This window comes from Bos indicus x Bos taurus, chromosome 2 (genome assembly GCF_003369695.1).
Source record: "Bos indicus x Bos taurus breed Angus x Brahman F1 hybrid chromosome 2, Bos_hybrid_MaternalHap_v2.0, whole genome shotgun sequence".
In the NCBI taxonomy this organism is placed as follows: Eukaryota; Metazoa; Chordata; class Mammalia; order Artiodactyla; family Bovidae; genus Bos; species Bos indicus x Bos taurus.
This window is the reverse complement of record NC_040077.1, coordinates 73,060,229-73,077,135: the sequence shown is the minus strand read 5'-3', so window position 1 is coordinate 73,077,135 and position 16,907 is coordinate 73,060,229. Positions and strand designations below refer to the sequence as shown.

Below are 16,907 nucleotides of genomic sequence, written 5' to 3'. Positions count from 1 at the left end.
CCTTCTGTACTTAAGGGGATGATCTACCTAAGTTAATGACTGCCATTTGGGTATATTGATCTGATCCTTAGATTTGCTGCTTGCTTTAAGAAAGAATTTTGTTTTACAAGAAATGGTTGTATAAGTATCTAGTCACTTAGCCATTTATAAAAATTGCTAACTATATATTATGGGTTTTTGTTTTTGTTTTAACTTTTATTGGAGTATAGTTGATTTATAACATTGTGTTGGTTTCAGATGTACGGAAAAGGGAATCTCGTATATGTATGCATATATCCACTTTTTTTTTTAGAATCTTTTCCTATATACATCATTACAGAGTACTGAGTAGAGTTCCCTGTGCTATACAGTAGGTCCTGAATTAGTTGTATATTTTATATATAGTAGTGTGTGTCTGTCAATCCCAATCTCTCCAAGTTTATCCCTCCTGCTGCCGCCTTCCCCATATTATGTTTTTGATTTCTCATTTTACTGCATACACATCACAGAATGTATTCTGCATAATTTCTACTTTTGTAGGGTTTTTGAGCCTTCCTTTGAGACTTAGTACATAGTTTTTATGGAAATGTACAAGAGAACGTACATCTGTTTGTCGGACTGTACGTTTGTATGTATGGAAAGGTATGTTTATGCATATCTATATGGTTTTGACTGCTCTGTCATTTTATGACTAGTATGTTAATCTTTTATTGATATTAATCTTTCTGAGAGGTATGTAAATAATTACGGTCTTTTCAGTTTCTCTCTGTATTTTTATTATTTTATATCTCAGGGCTGTGTTACTTGTAGCATAAAGTTTCATGATTATTATATCTTTAAGGATACTTATTTTCTTTTTGAGGTTCAGTGTTTTATTCTATTTTGTTGTTTTGTTTTATGTATGTTGTCTCTTACAAGCAACATGCAGTTGAATTTCATTTCAGTTTTTTTAGACCAACCCAGGAATCTCTGTCTTTTAATAGATAAATGTAATCAGGCCACATTTATTATGATTACTGGTATATTTGAGATTATTACTACCATTTTATTTTGTAATTTTCGTTTACCATATTTCTGCCCCCTTTTCCATTTGTTACATTAGTGGAATCTTAGATCCATTTTCCTTCATTAATGTTTAAGAAATTTTTGTTATATTTCTATTCTTTTAGCCGTTTTTAACATATCCACTCCTTTAGGAAGCAAAACAATTATTTAATAAGCACCTTTGTGATTATTGGTAGAAATTTGTTATAGAATAGGGAGACTTTTTGTTTTGAACCTGAGCTTATTCTTTTGAATCAGAAATTTGGCAGCCATTTTGATAGAATTCCATCATTCGTTCTTCTGTGTAAATATTTATTATAATTTGATGTTCTTTTATGCTCCTTCATTTTTAAAAAATATTAATGATATTATCAACTAGAAAACTATTTTTACACAAAGTTTTTTTGGTATTTGATCGGAACTACTGTGTAAAGTGACTTCTGAAATTACTTATTTCTTGATTTACGTTCATTATTCAATTTTGTTTTGGTTTACTTTTAGCTGGCAGCCGATCCAGTTCCCCAGGGAAATTGTTGGGAAGTGGTTATAGTGGCCTTACTGGGGGTTCCTCAAGAGGCCCACCTGTGACACCCTCTTCAGAAAAACGAAGCAAGATTCCCAGGAGTCAGGGATGTAGTCGAGAAACAAGTCCAAACCGCATAGGATTAGGTAAGAATTCTCAAAGGTCTTGAAACACCATTCCCAACCTGGTCGTAAGTTTCCTGTAGGAAATAGCTATTTTTGAACTGAGGATGTCATTTTGTCTGTGTTAAAAAGACATTTCAGTGTGTGCTTTTTACAGATTGCAGCATGTTTAGTTTTCATTTATGACTAAAAAATACGTGGAGTTTACCTTCAAAGTCATGGGAAAGAATCACACCGTTGTAGGCTTCTATGTTTGAGAATCATTTTGTAAAACCTTAAAATTGGGAGAATGGGCAGGATTTTTTCTTCCCAGTTAGAAGCAGTGCTGCTTTTTCTTTCACTGAATAGCACTAAGTAGCCATTAACCAGTACTCTTGCCTGGAGAATCCCAGGGACGGGGGAGCCTGGTGGGCTGCCATCTGTGGGGTCGCACAGAGTCGGACACGACTGAAGCGACTTAGCAGCAGCAGCCATTAACCTATGTAAAATTTCAAAAGCAATTTGTAGGGTCCACCTCTGGAGGAGGGCATGGCAACCCACTCCAGTATCCTTGCCTGGAGAACCCCATGGACAGAGGAGCCTAGCAGGCTACAGTCCATTGGGTCACAGGGAATTGGACAGAACTGAAGTGACTGAACATGCACGCACGCAGGGTACACATTTATTTTGATTTTGATCTTCTCTAACCTAACTAGTGAAACTTACCATCAAAGAATATGTGTAGTTACTTTTGCCATAATATTGTTCAAACATAATCATCAAAAAGAGGAAAACTATTTTGTGTTGTAGTATTTAGTTTCTTTGTAATAGTGTGTAGAGTAGTGTGAATATGAATAACTCTCAGCAGCTTAACAGCCTCTTACTCTATTAACATCTAACTTGTATGCTACCTTCTTAATAAAAAAGTTAGAAGTCTTTTGTAACACTTTGTGAAAAATCTGTGTTCAGACTCATATTTTTACCTCCTTTCTAAGAGTGAAAACCTACTAATGTGAAATCAGAGCACTATATTCTTTAGTCCTGTTGGCTTATCTGTCTCCTTTATTCATTTATCTTATTAACAGCTTTTACATGAATGTTTACTATGATGTGTTGGGAATATTGTGAAACCTTTTAATTAGAAGAGAAATGTAATATATTCAACTTGTGACTTCAAAGAGCTTGTGGTCCTAGAGGCGAAAATGTGAGACCATTTGACAGATATTCTGACGGGTGCTCTGGGCCATAGAACAGGAATGTTCTAGGGCCCTTGTCTCCCCCACTCCTCCCAGATTTCCTTCCAAGGCAGGCTTCCCAGAGAAAGTCGTGTTTCGATGAGGTATAAGGTGGCAATAGGTATGGCGGGGAGATGAGGAGAATCTACCTCCTCAGGTAGAGAGTAGCCTGTGCAGACGCAGTCAGACAAGAGGGAGCATAGTGTACTGTGGGACCTCTGGTGATTCCTCTGACGGTAGCTGAGGAAGTTTGACAGGGTAGGTGGGAGATGGGGCAGGACAACTGGTAGGGTCCAGCTCACAAATGTCCTTGAGGGCTGCCTGAGCTTCAGGAAGGCAGGAACAGTTATTTATGAAGTAGCATCAATAGGATTTGGTTTAACCAACATTTCTGAAACAAATAAGAAATGTGATCAAGCCATGGTTTTGTTAATTCTATGCAGTGCTGACTTTCTGTGGGCATTACATCATATGGTCCTTGAGCTGAACAGCTATTTAGCTCTGGTATGGGGCTACAACCAGAGAAAATACCATGACTGGAATATCTAAATTTCAGATTTGTTGCTATAAAATAGGTGTATTTAGATCTGGTTTTGCTTGGGAAATACATTTGATTTCAAATCTAGATGTGAAGTTTCAGCTGTCCTTTTTCCATAATTACTTTTATAAGATTATAGAATGTTTTTTGGCAACCCAGATTTGTTTCATACTTTTAAAAATTCTTTTTGGGGGGAGATTTTACTCTTTATATTTATTAAAGATGCCATTTTTACTGCCTTCTTGAAATTGGGAAATAATCCGACCTTGATTATCTGACATAACTCTAGGACCTGGTTGTCTGTGGTCTTAACTGTGAATTGTGCATTGTGCATTGTGGGTAGTTGAAAAGATAGCATTTCATAAGCCATAAAAAAAGTCCTTTGGAACATCATCCATCACAAAGAACTAAAGAGGAGCCTGTTGCCTTCCAGAGAGTTCTGATCTGAAACATTATTTCGAAGAAAGTTGTTTCCTTGGTGCTCATTAAGAGGATTAGTTCCGGGTGGAGCTTTGAGGTCATACATCCAGTTCTGGTTAAAGAAGATACTTTATGTAAATATTTGCACATTGTGAGAATATATATGCACAGATTATAAAAATATGTATAAGTAAAGTGTATCTCCACTTCTTCCTCTGTCACTACTTAAAGATTCCATTTTATAGAGTGTCATATTAGCATATTTCTGTAATAGAGTGTATGCTTCTTCTCTCATTTAATATATACTGGGTATATGCTTTGTGTCTATAAACATTTGATTCATTATACTCCAAAAAGTTAGGAACACTTTTTAAGAACATTTTCTGTAATCCTCAAACCAGTTAATAGTTTTAATCATAGCTAAACTAGGCTTGGAATTTGCATTGAGAATTGATTCTAGTTGTCTGCAAATTATATTGGTTAATCTATTCTTTTTTGTTTGAAATAATATTTTTTAACTAAATTTTCTTATCTGTGATGAAAGTGATGTCAGAAGTCTTCTACTTTAGCATTTAAGGTTTCTTAAGCAAAATAGAATGTAATTCCTGTTGGATAACTTAAGAGGCAAACCCTGCCATGTTTTTCCTTCTTGACGTCTATTACTTCATAAACTAATGAGATAGATGAGTGTATGTGTGAATTGTTTATTCTATTTATGATAAAGTCACATGAATAGCTTGATATCTATAGCAATTACATTTTGAAAGTTTGCCTTTGGTTCCCTTCTTTCCTCTGCTTTTGATAGTTCTTATAGGATATTACCTTGAAAGACAAGAGTCAGGATTTCCCTTGAAACATTATAAAAGTAGAGTGTCACTCAAGAAATAAAAACTAGTCAGATGGTTTTTTCCAGGCTTCTCAGCATTCCTTGTAAGCACAGGACTTGACTCCCTAAGAATGGTGCTTTCAGAAAGTTCAGGCGGCACATGTGTTTTTATTGTCTCTTCCCCCTCTGTCACCCCTTTGCCATAACAGATTCTTATGTAGAATGTTCAGTGTGGGCACTCAATGAAAAGACAGAGTGATGCAGAATACTGTGTTTTAGCTTTGACTACCTAATTAATTACAGCCCGAAAAACTTTTATATACTTATTTTAAATCCTCCTTGTAGATTAGTCTTTGGAAGTGGTCTACAAGTGGAATTTTTTTCCTCTTGTGTTTAATTATCCAATATTTGAACTGTTGGTTTCATCACTAAGTGTACTTAAATGAAGCTTGGGGCAAAATCGTGAACAGAATTGTAAGCAGCATTCTTTTTTTCCATACTACTGTTGCCATATGTTAAAGGAGCCAGTCAGCACAAATGGGTGAAAGACCCTTCTCTGAGTCAAACACCAGGACAGTAAACCTTGTTAAGAATTGTGTTTGCTGTTATTTCAGATCACGTCTGCTTATTCCTTCTCATGCTCTTCACTGTCTTCACAAAGCAAGCTCAGCCCACAGAGAGAGCAGAGAACTCATTGCTGTAGTATACCTGTTAAGGGTGTGAGAGCTGTGTAAAAATTCAGATGTGATCAGGCAAAAACTAGAAGAAACTGATTGATTGAGCATGCACATATGTGAAAAACTATCAGAACTGCTCTTCCTACTTTTTGATTGTGTTGGAGTAGGCAATGGAATAGGACTAGAGCTTCACATATGCCTTTCAGCAAGGAATGCAGAAGTACCTACATTACGTTCCTGTACCCTTTTCATTTAAATGGTGGGGAATCTTTCTCTCTCTCACCTTCCTAAGCAGAGGCGGAGGCCCAGAGAGGCTGAGCAGCTGGATCATTGAGTTAGCATGGAGCTGGGCAGGGGGACGCGGGGGGGCATTTATCCATTGGAAGTGGGATTGGTCCCCTAAGGATAAGTGTTATGTCTTGCAGTTTTTAAGCAACTTGTCATTTACTGAAGGGGTCAGTAGATATTCCCTAGTTTTTTAAGGTGCTAAATCAAACATTTAGCACCTGTTGCCTTGGTTGTTATTGTAGAAGTTGTTCAGAATGTTATCAGAAATTGCTGATTAGTCGTTAGTGCTGCTTTGAGTGAAAAGCCAGTACTTCCACATCACTATAGCAAAATAAAGATAAGTTTAGGAATTCCTGAAAGTGAAAATGTTAGTACTCAGTCGTGTCCGACTCTTTGTGATCTCATGGACTGTAGCCTCCCAGGCTCCTCTGTCCATGGAATTCTCTAGGCAAGAATACTGGAATGGGTTGCCATTTCCTTCTCCAGGGTATCTTCCCCACCCAGGGATTGAACCTGGGTCTCCTGGATTGTGGGCAGACTCTTTACCGACTAAGCCACCAGGGAAGACTGGTGAATCCCACATGAAGCCCTGTTTTGACTGACAGCTCAGCTTGCATCCTGCACTTGACCTTGCCTTGCTCACCAGCACAGACCCAAGCTTTTGGACATGACTTAGGTACCTTTAGGGTCTAATTCACCTCTGGCACTGAGCAGAGAACACAATAGGAAGTTGATTTGGCTTTTCACTTCCACATTCTTCTAAGTCAGGCAGTTTTATGATTCTGGTTTGTAAGACATTCTTGTTATAGTTTGGCCGTAAATCTACCTTTTCTCTGAAGTCATAGGCTATGCTCACTGTAATGTAGTAAACATTGCTATTTTCACATCAGTGAATCAGGTTATTTTTTTCTTATATTTCTGACAAAGTAATTTCTGTCTAGTCTAGAATTAGTAGATCCTCTCAAGATGGAAGTGTTTATTCCCATCAGCTATCACGTAAGTGGCTACACGCTTTCAGTTTGCAAAGTTGTTTCTGAGTATTTTCCCAGTACTGCGTTCCTGTTTCCTCAAAGTGAGTTGAAAAATAAGGGCATCATGATCTTTTCTGAGATTTATGGCCAAGTTATATTAGCCCTTAGGCTTCGTAGGATTCTGTCTTGTCAGTATCCTATGACATGAGAAGGTAATTAGTTCTTTTCAGGCCAGTGGCTGATATTCAGCATGAGTATTGAAGTTATCAGGCCACTTGCTGTAGACTTAGGTGTGAGGCTGGGTAAGTGGAGGCACCTGGGGAGGGATGACAGGCAGATCTCTCTGGCTTCCCATAGGAAAAACAGGAATTAATGTCAAGGCCACTGAATGAAGGTTATTGGTCCCGATTTTTTATGTTTGTTGGTTTAGTAATTATGTTTGCAGCATCTACACACTGGTTTGAAGTAGGCAGGTTCTGTAGCTGGGTCAGTCCTTGTGACTTCTGTTTGTAAAGACGGCCAGGCTGGAAGCAGTGAACCCTCTTAATTAGGTAAGTTCATGAAGCTAAGTGACCAGAGCCTTTATTCTGTTTTTTAATCCAAATTAAATTATCTTTCTAAGGACCCATTGCATATGAAAATGACTATGGCCTTTTATTATCCTCTTGTGGAGAAGTTAAAGCCATAAAAACTGATCATCTCTGGAAGACTTTTGACGTTGTATTTTCTGATACCAGTTTGCTCTTTGGAGAGCTTTCTTTGCCTTTCTCACCTTTAGGTGCTCTTTCACCTTCCTGCTGCAGTTCACAGCTCTGTGAGGCAGTGAGCAAGTTGAGTTTTGCCTACACCCCTCCTATTGTTGTCAGTGAGGCCCAAGCAGGGCCAGACATGGGCCATGTCGTGATCGTGCAAACGGAATGTGACTGACCGTGTGTGAGTTTCTCTGTCTTCATTAAACTTGTTCCCCTTCTCTGAAACCCCTCATGCTGCACGCTAGCACGGAGCAGCCGTATCCCTCGACCCAGCACGAGTCAGGGGTGCAGCCGCGATGCCAGCCGTGAGAGCAGCCGGGATACGAGCCCTGCTCGGGGCTTCGCGCCGCTCGGTGAGTACCCGCCAGCTGGGCACCCCGAGCGCCCCACCCTGCCAGGCCCAACCGCCAGCCTCTGTCCCTCCACCACCGTCCCGTGAGCCTCTGCTCTCCATCCTCTTCCTGAGCCACCCTTGTACCCCTCTGCATGCTCAGATTTTGGCTTTCCCAGTTTTTATTTATCAGAGGGAAAAAGCACCACCTCACTCTGTACCGTTGTCACTTGGGACCACTGGCTCCTGGGTAAGCCCACCTGTGAGGTCATTGCCAGTGTGAGGTGAAGCTCAGCCAGAGATCACTGTGCTTCAGACTTGAGTGCATTCAGGGCGTATCGCAGTCGTTGAATTTCTACAACTTGTTTTCATCTTACAAGGCATCAGTTCATGTGTGAGTCACTTCAAAGGACAAAAAGTAAAATCATGATAACATTTAGGAAGGTAAACGTGTTCACTTTGGGTGTAGGAACGTTAATCAGAAAAGCAGCATGATTATCAGCTGTCCTTCTGTTGAATGAGTCCTTTCAAAACTTTCTTTAGAGCAGTCTACAAATTGCTTTTGGATAAACTGACAAGGTGTATGTATAGCACACCTCGATGTTCACTGTTAATTATTAAGAAATTTTCCTTTTTCCTGGGCTCCACGGGCTCTAATGTTTGTGACCCACTGCCACCCGAGGACAAAAAAAAATCACAATATTTGGTGGCCATGGTGCATTATAAGTACTTACTTCTGATCACCAGTTGGGTGCCAGTTGGAGCTGTCTGACACACCCACATTCAGTTTTTCTTATAGCCAGAATTTGTATTTTAACAATTTCTAGTATTCAGGAAAAACAAGATAAAAAGAGAAACATGTATCCTTTATAGATATTGAATTTACTTTTTCTATTTAGTTTTAATAGTCCTGCCTTTCTCTAAAATGTACATATACCTTTTCACTTTGCACTGTCAACACACATTTTCACAAAAACGAAATGTTTTGTATTCTTCAGTAGTGGTGTTCTAGTCGTTTGGCATATTTAGTGCTGTGCAGTTGTCTATTTTTGTCGTGATAAGCATGGCAAGTAAGGTAGAAATCATCCTATAATGCTTGGGCCTAGGCCTTAAGTTATTATCTGGAGCTGTGAACTTCAACAGTCTGTTATTTTGACTCTAATTGTGAGGCAGGTCTTTCAAATATAAAAATGTCACTGTGGAAGATGGATGGTGGAGCAAAAGCATTAGGTCTTAATATTTTCCTCTGTCTCCTTCTGATATCATACACTTCTTCCCCGGATCTTTTTTCCCCCAAATCAATAATTAAAATCTAAATCTATTTCTTCGTGAACACTGTCCTTCGTGGAGTTCTCAGAAAGAGCAGGAAAACAGATGTAGGGCCCTCTAGACAGTCCACCAGACTTGGTGAGGAGATACCTGTGTGAGTGTCCTACTTGCTGAGCACAAGGGCCTGAGAGGGGCACAAATTACCTGGCCCCTCCCAGCTCTTGCACAGCAGTCTCAAGTGTTAGATCAGAATCCTCAAAAACATCAGGGGCAACAATGATGGTTTTTTTCTGTAAGAACTGGTTATTTTTCCTTTCAAATTATGGCTATGTATGCATCCTTGTTCATGATTTGACCTTCCAAATAACTTAGAATTGAACACTGCAGTCTGTTTATTGGTCATTTTGTCTCTTAGAGGCAGTTCAGTGTTTTTATTTCCTCAGACATTGCTGTGTTTGTTACTGCCCATGGAAGCAGCCTTTGTGACCCTAGTCTGTGGCCCAGGCAAGATGTGCTGGACTCTTGAGGTCTTCACGGGACTCTGAGGAGCTGAGGGACCCAGCTCCTAGTTTCCACTCAGGTGTTTTCTGATGACAGCCCGGGTTGTGATGTGTCATTGCTGCTACCACAGCTGGAGTTGTGGCTGTGGGTGCTTCTCTTTCTGATAATCTCTAGCCACCAGCATAGTCTTCTGTGTGGTCAGGGCAGGAGTTAACATCTTTTCAGCTCAGTTTTTAGACCATGCCTTTTTGGGGGGGGGGGGGGGGTTAAATCTGTTTATAAAATTTCTGTCCAGCTCAGAACAGCAGCAGTGCTTATATGTCCCTGCACCATTCTGAGCAGTCAGTGGGCACATAACCCTTGTGGGTCCTGTTCAGCCTCTGGGACAGGTATCATCGCCCCTCTTTTACAAATGACACAACTGAGCCTGGGAAAAGAGTCCACTTTCTACAGATCACACAATTCTGACTTCAGAGCTTGGCTGTTCCTCCACCTCATCCGAGGCGTCTTTTTCTTGTTCCTGCAAAGTGAGCTGAATGCTTTCTGAGGCCTCCCCAGGCCCAGGTACGGAGAAAGCACTCTGCTTGGCTGTGTTTCCAGGCTTGACCAGAGGACCCGAGAATTCATGTACAAACCCCAGAGGTTGCTGCCCCTTAGAGAACCTCCTGTGCCCTTTAGAGGGTGTGATGTTTCCTCCTTCTCACTCACTTTAATATTCATTTTGTACCCCCTTTATAAATCCGTGAGATTTTGTATTAGTGCCCCCTTTGAATCAACTTACATAGCCAACCTTCACTTTTTAAAAGAAAAGGAACAGAAGTAACTGTTTTGCTGACTGCATATTGGGTTTGAGTTTATAGGGTGTTTTGTTTTGTGTAGTTTTTGGCTGGGCTGGGTCTTTGCGGCTGTGCAGGCTGTCTCTCGTTGCAGTGAGTGGGGGTTACTCTCTGGTTGTGGTGCACGGGCTTCTCATTGCAGTGGCTTCTCTTGTTGCAGAGCATGGGCTCTGCAGTGTAGGCTCAGGAGTTATTGCACGTGGGCCCCTGTGGCATGTGAAATCTTCCTGGACCGGGGATCAACCTGTGTCACCTGCATTGAAGGTGAATTCTTAACCACTGGACCATTAGGACATCCTGTATTTTTCTTAAAAACTTGTTTTGGACCATTTTAATGATATTAATATATATTTAAATGGTTACGGTGACAACTTTTGGGAAGATTAAGGGCTTTAGGACTCTGCTGTCGGTGAGGCTTTTACGTAAGTGGGTCCCCTTGGATTCCATTGTGGGATGTTCACTTGAGTACATGACACATAAGAACTCATTACATGACATATTTGTGTAGAATATTCTGTTGAAACAGAACTAAAGGACAGCTTCATAACCTTCATGTGTTGCTTAAACACTGTTTCCAGTTTAAACTCTCAGGATATGATACCATTGTGCTTGTTTAAGAAATGAGTAGTTTGTTTCAGTCTTACACAATATTTTGTCAGTTTCCTTATTTAAGGAAAGTGATTATTTTGTAATATCTGTTCTAGAGCTTGCTGACTTATTTTTGTGCATCTTGAGAAATTAGGGATTTTCTTTTTCTTTTGCATGCTGATAAAAATTTATCCTCACTGACCAGATGACCTTTGCTGTTTAGTATCTCTTATCCTGCAGATACGCATGTTTCATAAAGTGACATGAGCTTAAATAAATAGTAATATTGAAGAGTTTGAGGCTTTACCATTCCATGAGTAACTGTGTGTTAGCATTTGAGGTTTCTGGGCTCTGGCTATGCAGGTGGAAGGCAGCATGGCTTAGTGTCACTCTGGGAAACCTGTGAACTTCCTGTGTTGCAGTCACTGTGTTCTTTCCCAGTAATGATTAGAAGCATGTTACTTTTTTACCCGCCCTGAGGTAAGAAAAAGCCTTGTGTTGCATGGTACTCCAGTCAATAAATTCAGGTTTGGACCCAAGCCTGTATTTCATAATTATTTCTAAAAGTCGTTCCCTCCACACGAGTCTGGAGTTTGGTATGTATTTTCTCAGATTGATGTATTGATGTGATTATTATGAGGCTTGTTAGTAAAATAATATTTAACATCTAAGGGTGAAGTAGAGTTTATGCTTGACCATTGCTGTGACCACCAGCACTGTGCTTCTGTTGCTACCACGGTTTATTCTGTGCCTGGCACTGTTTCAAGTGTTTGGTGTATAAGCTCTCTTAACTCTCTTAACTCCCAAGAGGAGGGTACCACTGTTAGCCCCATTTTACAGGTGAGAACTAAGACACAGAGAGGTTTAGTACTTTGCCCAAGGCCCATACAACTAGTTGTGATCTGACCGGGACCTGCCCTCTCCCACCTTCCATGTGTCACAGAGCTGGTGCTCACAACCGGAGTCCTGAGCTGCCTCTCCAAGGAAGGCTGTTAAACTTACTGCAGCTAACTTTCCAACAGTTAAACAATGAGGTAATTAATAATTAGGATATTTGTGCAACAGAACAACAAACATGTTGACTAGGGAAAATGGAATTATAGTTGTTGACCCCCCCTTTTTTAAATCAATCAATTTTTGTTCTGTGAAGCATAAAGTATTTTATTATTTTTTAATGACGTACAGTTGATTTACAGGGTTGTATTAATTACTGCTACACAGCAGAGTGACTCAGTTATACATTTATATACATTCTTTTGTTCATATTCTTTTCCATGATGGTTTATTGCAGGATATTGAACCTAGTTCCCTATGCTATACAGTAGGAGCTTGTTGTCTATCCATTTTCTATATAAAAGCCCCCTTCTTGTGACTTCATGCTGTTTCTGTTGAGAGAACATTGTGAACTTCTTTGCTTCTGTATATGGTGCATGGTTGCGTGTGCATTGCATACCGACGAGAGGTATAACCCATGCTGCTGCTGCCCCTCTGGTGTGGCCCCTGACGTCCTTCCTGTGCATAGTCCATGGTGGCCATAGTGGCTCCTGTCATGGACGTGCACCTGAGGTGTGGGCCGCTGGGTGCACAGGCCGGGGATCGGCGCTCGCTGTCCATTCATCTCCAACACCATCTCTTTTCATGAGGAAGCACGGCTGTGTTGGGAGCAGCCCTCGTGCCCTCCGGCCTGTGGCCGCTGCTGTCTGAGGTTCTCATGTGTTAACCCTGTGGGTGTTGCCGTTCCTTTTACCTGCAGCCTCTCGACGTCATTCCAGGTCCACTAGTGCTCTCGCCACGGCTGACTCTGTGGGGCAGTCAGGTGAACACGTGTTCATGCATGCCTGTCTCACGCTCATTGTCACATTTGTTCCCATCTTATTCGCTAGCAGTTGGCATGGATGCACCTCATATTTCCCCCCCCTCAGTGTGCTTCTGTTTTTTTAAGTTGTTGAATGTTTATGGTTCTGTTAATAGGCTATAGATGCTTTGTAGCTTGTTTGACATCATTTATCTAGTGTTCATATTTATGTTAAAACAGAAGGATGGGGAAGCACTTCCGCCCTTGCTTTCAGTCCCTCCTGCAGGAAAGCAGCAGCCCCAGATAGGTGTCCTGAAGTATCCCTAGGAGAATTGGGGTATGGACCTCATCCAACAGAGGCTTTTGTCTCTCAGTCTTTGCTCCCAGTAAAGTGGTGTCTATGAATGCTAGTTATTCCTGTCCAGTTTTCATTACTTGGAGGTACTATTTAGTCACCAGATGTTCAATTATAGCATACCCCTTTTCACATGGATTGAAGGAAGTGGATTGCCCTGAAACTTTTATGGAAAAACAAGTCATGGTTGCCATTGCCTTCTCCATTGTGTGAAAGTGAAAAGTGAAAGTGAAGTCGCTTAGTCGTGTCCCGACTCGTAGCGACCCCATGGACTACAGCCTACCAGGCTCCTCCATCCATGGGATTTTCTAGGCAAGAGTACTGGAGCGGCTTGCCATTGCCTTCTCCGATTATGATAATCAAGTCAGGCCAAAGGTAGCCTTTGCAGCCTGCAGACTCGAAACACTGCCTCAACCCCATTTTAACAATACCCAAATAAATGCCCTGGTTGGCCATTAGGGCAGAAATAACATACAGTAATGCTCAATCTGCCAGATTTAACTGCCATCATTTTGATAAACTAATAATCCCTCATGACTACAGTTTTATCAACTGAGTACGAGGCATCATCTCTTAAATCTGACTGTTGATGATGACAACTGTGACCAGTTTACTGAGTTAGTGTCTCTGTTTTTTCTCTAAATGAACCACCTATGCATTTTATTATGTGTTCTTTGGTTAGGACATTCCCCTAAAGATTATGGGCCAGGCTGAGGGCACAGTTAAATGTATCCATCTCTTGGAAAGTGAATGGTACCAGAGAGAACATAGAGCAGATTTTGGTCAGGTGAAAACAAAAGGCTTATAAATTTTCTTCACTCCAAACATTTCCCCTTAAGATTTGATTCAGTTATCTATGATAAATATCTGCAGTCACCATGTGTGGTGAAGCTATACACATCTGAGAAGCACAGAATAATTGCTTTGTTCTTACAGTTTTAATTTTGTGTCTGAAGAATCACTCTTATCCCTGGAGCAAGATTTGCTGGCATGAGATCTATTTTTTTTTTAAGATTATGTTTTATTTAAGTTTATGCTGGGTAATTTCTAAATGGCTTATAACTGGATTACTTTCATTCTGTTACTCATAAATCCCTTACTATCTACCCTTTTTTAATGAAAAAAGAGAAAGACTTGAACAATGATCATTTATAAAACTGTGCATCATAAATCTCAAATTTCTAACTGTTTCATATTTGAACTGATAATTTATATTATAGAGAGAGATATAATTGATTTTATACAGCATGTTATCACCTTTTAAACATACACATAATGATGACATTCAGTATAATCAACAACTGCATTAAAAAAGGGGATAGTATAACATGCAATTTTTGTTTCTCTATAAAAATTCATAATTGTATAACTTTTGATTAGTAGTTAAATTTTTCCCCCATTCTGTGGCAGTGGAAGATATGTTTTAAAACTGACAATTTTAAAAAGCTAAATTAAAGTTCACCAGGTTGTAGGTGATATCTTGTTTACCTATCCAAATTTTAAATATATCGTTTTATAAGAAAGATCAATTATGTAAGACAGACTTTAGCTTTCTGTCTCCCTCCCCCCCACCAAATGCCTTCATTATTAGAATATGGCAAATACAGAGATTTTCCTTGTCCAAACAGTGTCTTATTTGTTAAAGTGTTTTTAATCTTAACATTTTAAATAAGAATCATTTACTGGATTGCTTTGTCTTGAGCTGCCACAGCGGTGAGCAGCGTGGACTCACAAGGGCAGTGAGTTTCGAGTAATCTGTGTCCAAATAAAGCCCTGTCCTGAAGTGAAAAAACCTTTACCAGTAGATACCCTTACCAGTTTCTCCTGCATTGTTTTAATCTCAGCCTTTCGGAAGGAAGGCTGGACAGTTCATGTAAAGGGACTTGTGAAAGTTAGTCTTTTTGGATTCAGTGCTTTCACTGCCAGAGGCGCGGATTCCATCTCTGGTCAGGGAACTAAGATCCTGCAAGCCTCATGGAACGGCCAAAGAAAAGAGTCTTTATTATCCATGAAGGTTAATAAGCTTATAATAGTTGTTTGAACCACTAAAATTGGAAAATTTTTTTGCATTCTGTCCATTTTGTTCACACATATAAAGATTATCATTTAAAAATCCTCTGAGGGACTTCGCAAAAATTTATATTATCTGAATGATTAATGTTTTGCAGTGAAGATACTAGCTTTTTGTGGTGAAGATTAATTTTAATATATTGATTTTTAAATAACCTTTGGTGACGCAGGCATCATGATGAACAGATATCTAAAATTAATTGAGCTTAATAACAAACAGTAGTGACAGTAATGAAAATTTGCACAGAGATCAGTGTAATACATTGGATTCAAATTTTATCTGTTTATTACATATTGCATTAGAACTCATTTATCAAACCATAGAGCTTTCTAATTAGTTTGACCAAATATCAGGGCTTCTTTTGCCACTAGAGAGAATACTAAATAGGTGAAAAGGCTCAACTCATGGCCCAGTTCCCTTCTATAATAAGTTCCCCTCTCCAGCCTATATCTCAGCACTTTTCCAAAATAAAATATCATTAAAGAACCATTTCAATTGTCAGAATGCAACCATATTAAATGTGAACATTGTAATCTCTGCCACTGGTAAACAAGTCAAGTGTAGTTGAAACTACAAGCCAACTGCAGTAAAAACTGGCCAGGGATTTTTCAGTGTTTCTGTCCAGTATGGGATGAGGCAAGGGCCATTGCAAAGAAATGAAAACATTTGAATTAAAATGACATATATTTTTGCTTTTGTTTTTTACCTAGACCGCTTTGGGCTCGGCCAGGCAGGAAGAATTCCTGGTTCTGTGAATGCCATGCGGGTTCTGAGCACCAGTACAGATCTGGAAGCTGCTGTTGCTGATGCTTTGGTAAGAGGCCCGATGTGTGTGGAGTCTCTTTGAATTACTGACCTACATTTTTCTCTGTCTTCACAGGAAGTAGCCTCCAAATCAGGTCACTAAGTCTTCTTTGATACTCTTTGAAATCGTGTAAATATTGGGTAAATTTAGGTTATTCCTTTCTTCTTAAACTTTTAACCCTGTACGTAAGTGAAGACTGGCCTTTCGAGCCACGTTAACGTCAAGAGTGTCTTCTCTGCTCTTCAGTAACAAGGAGGTTTGGATGACATTGGGCTTCTCTGATGTCATTGGGCTTCTTCTTTTCCTTTTTTATCCATTTTTTTTCAGCATTTCCTTTTTGCCCCTTCTTTTGCTTCTGTTGCTTTACAGGCTTTGATGGCATAGCCTAAGCACATCATTGTATAATAGTAGGTCGTAGACTTTGTGGTTTGAAACTCTTGCATTCCATTACCATCACTAGTTGTTCCGTATGATTTTGTTTATTTGTTTGAATGAGTCCTTAAGTCATTATTTACAGAAACTTTCCCAGATTTTAAGATGAACTTTTTGAGAATATGAAGCACTAGTGGAGTATGTTTTTTTCTTTCATTGTTATAATGTAATATTTTAAAAAGCAATATAAAGTGATTAGAGGTCCTTAAATTTATGCTTCCAGCAAAAAGTTCCTCAGTAGAATCAGCTTGTGGTCAATTTGCCTTATAAAGATGCATTTCAGCGGGTAGTAACACAGCCTCTTGTTTCTTCTGGTTTATGTGCTCAGCATTTAAAATAGACATGCTTTAGAGAACTGTCTGATCTCTGGTGTTACTTGTACTGTTTTAAGAGAAAAGCATTATAATACCCTGCTTTCAGATCCTGAGGTTTTAAATCCAGCCCTGTTTTCATTTGATCAAAACTTCATAGTGTGTGGCTTCAGGAATTCTACCTCTCATCCCTCCTGGCCCTCCCTCGTTTATTCTTGCTCAGCCAGGTTTCTCTGACAAATATCTGTGAGCAAGCAAT

At 39.7% G+C, this 16,907-nt stretch overlaps 1 protein-coding gene across 20 annotated transcripts in view; it reads left to right on the top strand.

The window, feature by feature from the left end:
• The window catches only part of CLASP1 (cytoplasmic linker associated protein 1), a 273,158-nt gene that overhangs the window by 190,731 nt on the left and 65,520 nt on the right, over positions 1-16,907 (top strand). For 11 of the 20 annotated variants that reach the window (XM_027562856.1, XM_027562823.1, XM_027562805.1 and 8 more), the window contains 2 exons: positions 1,525-1,692; positions 15,811-15,914. In XM_027562856.1, coding sequence (XP_027418657.1) covers positions 1,525-1,692; positions 15,811-15,914 — 272 coding nt within the window. Of the gene's footprint in view, positions 1-1,524; positions 1,693-7,599; positions 7,708-12,632; positions 12,696-15,810; positions 15,915-16,907 lie in introns of all 20 variants that reach the window. The other 9 variants (XM_027562770.1, XM_027562760.1, XM_027562789.1 and 6 more) reach the window with 2 other exon arrangements.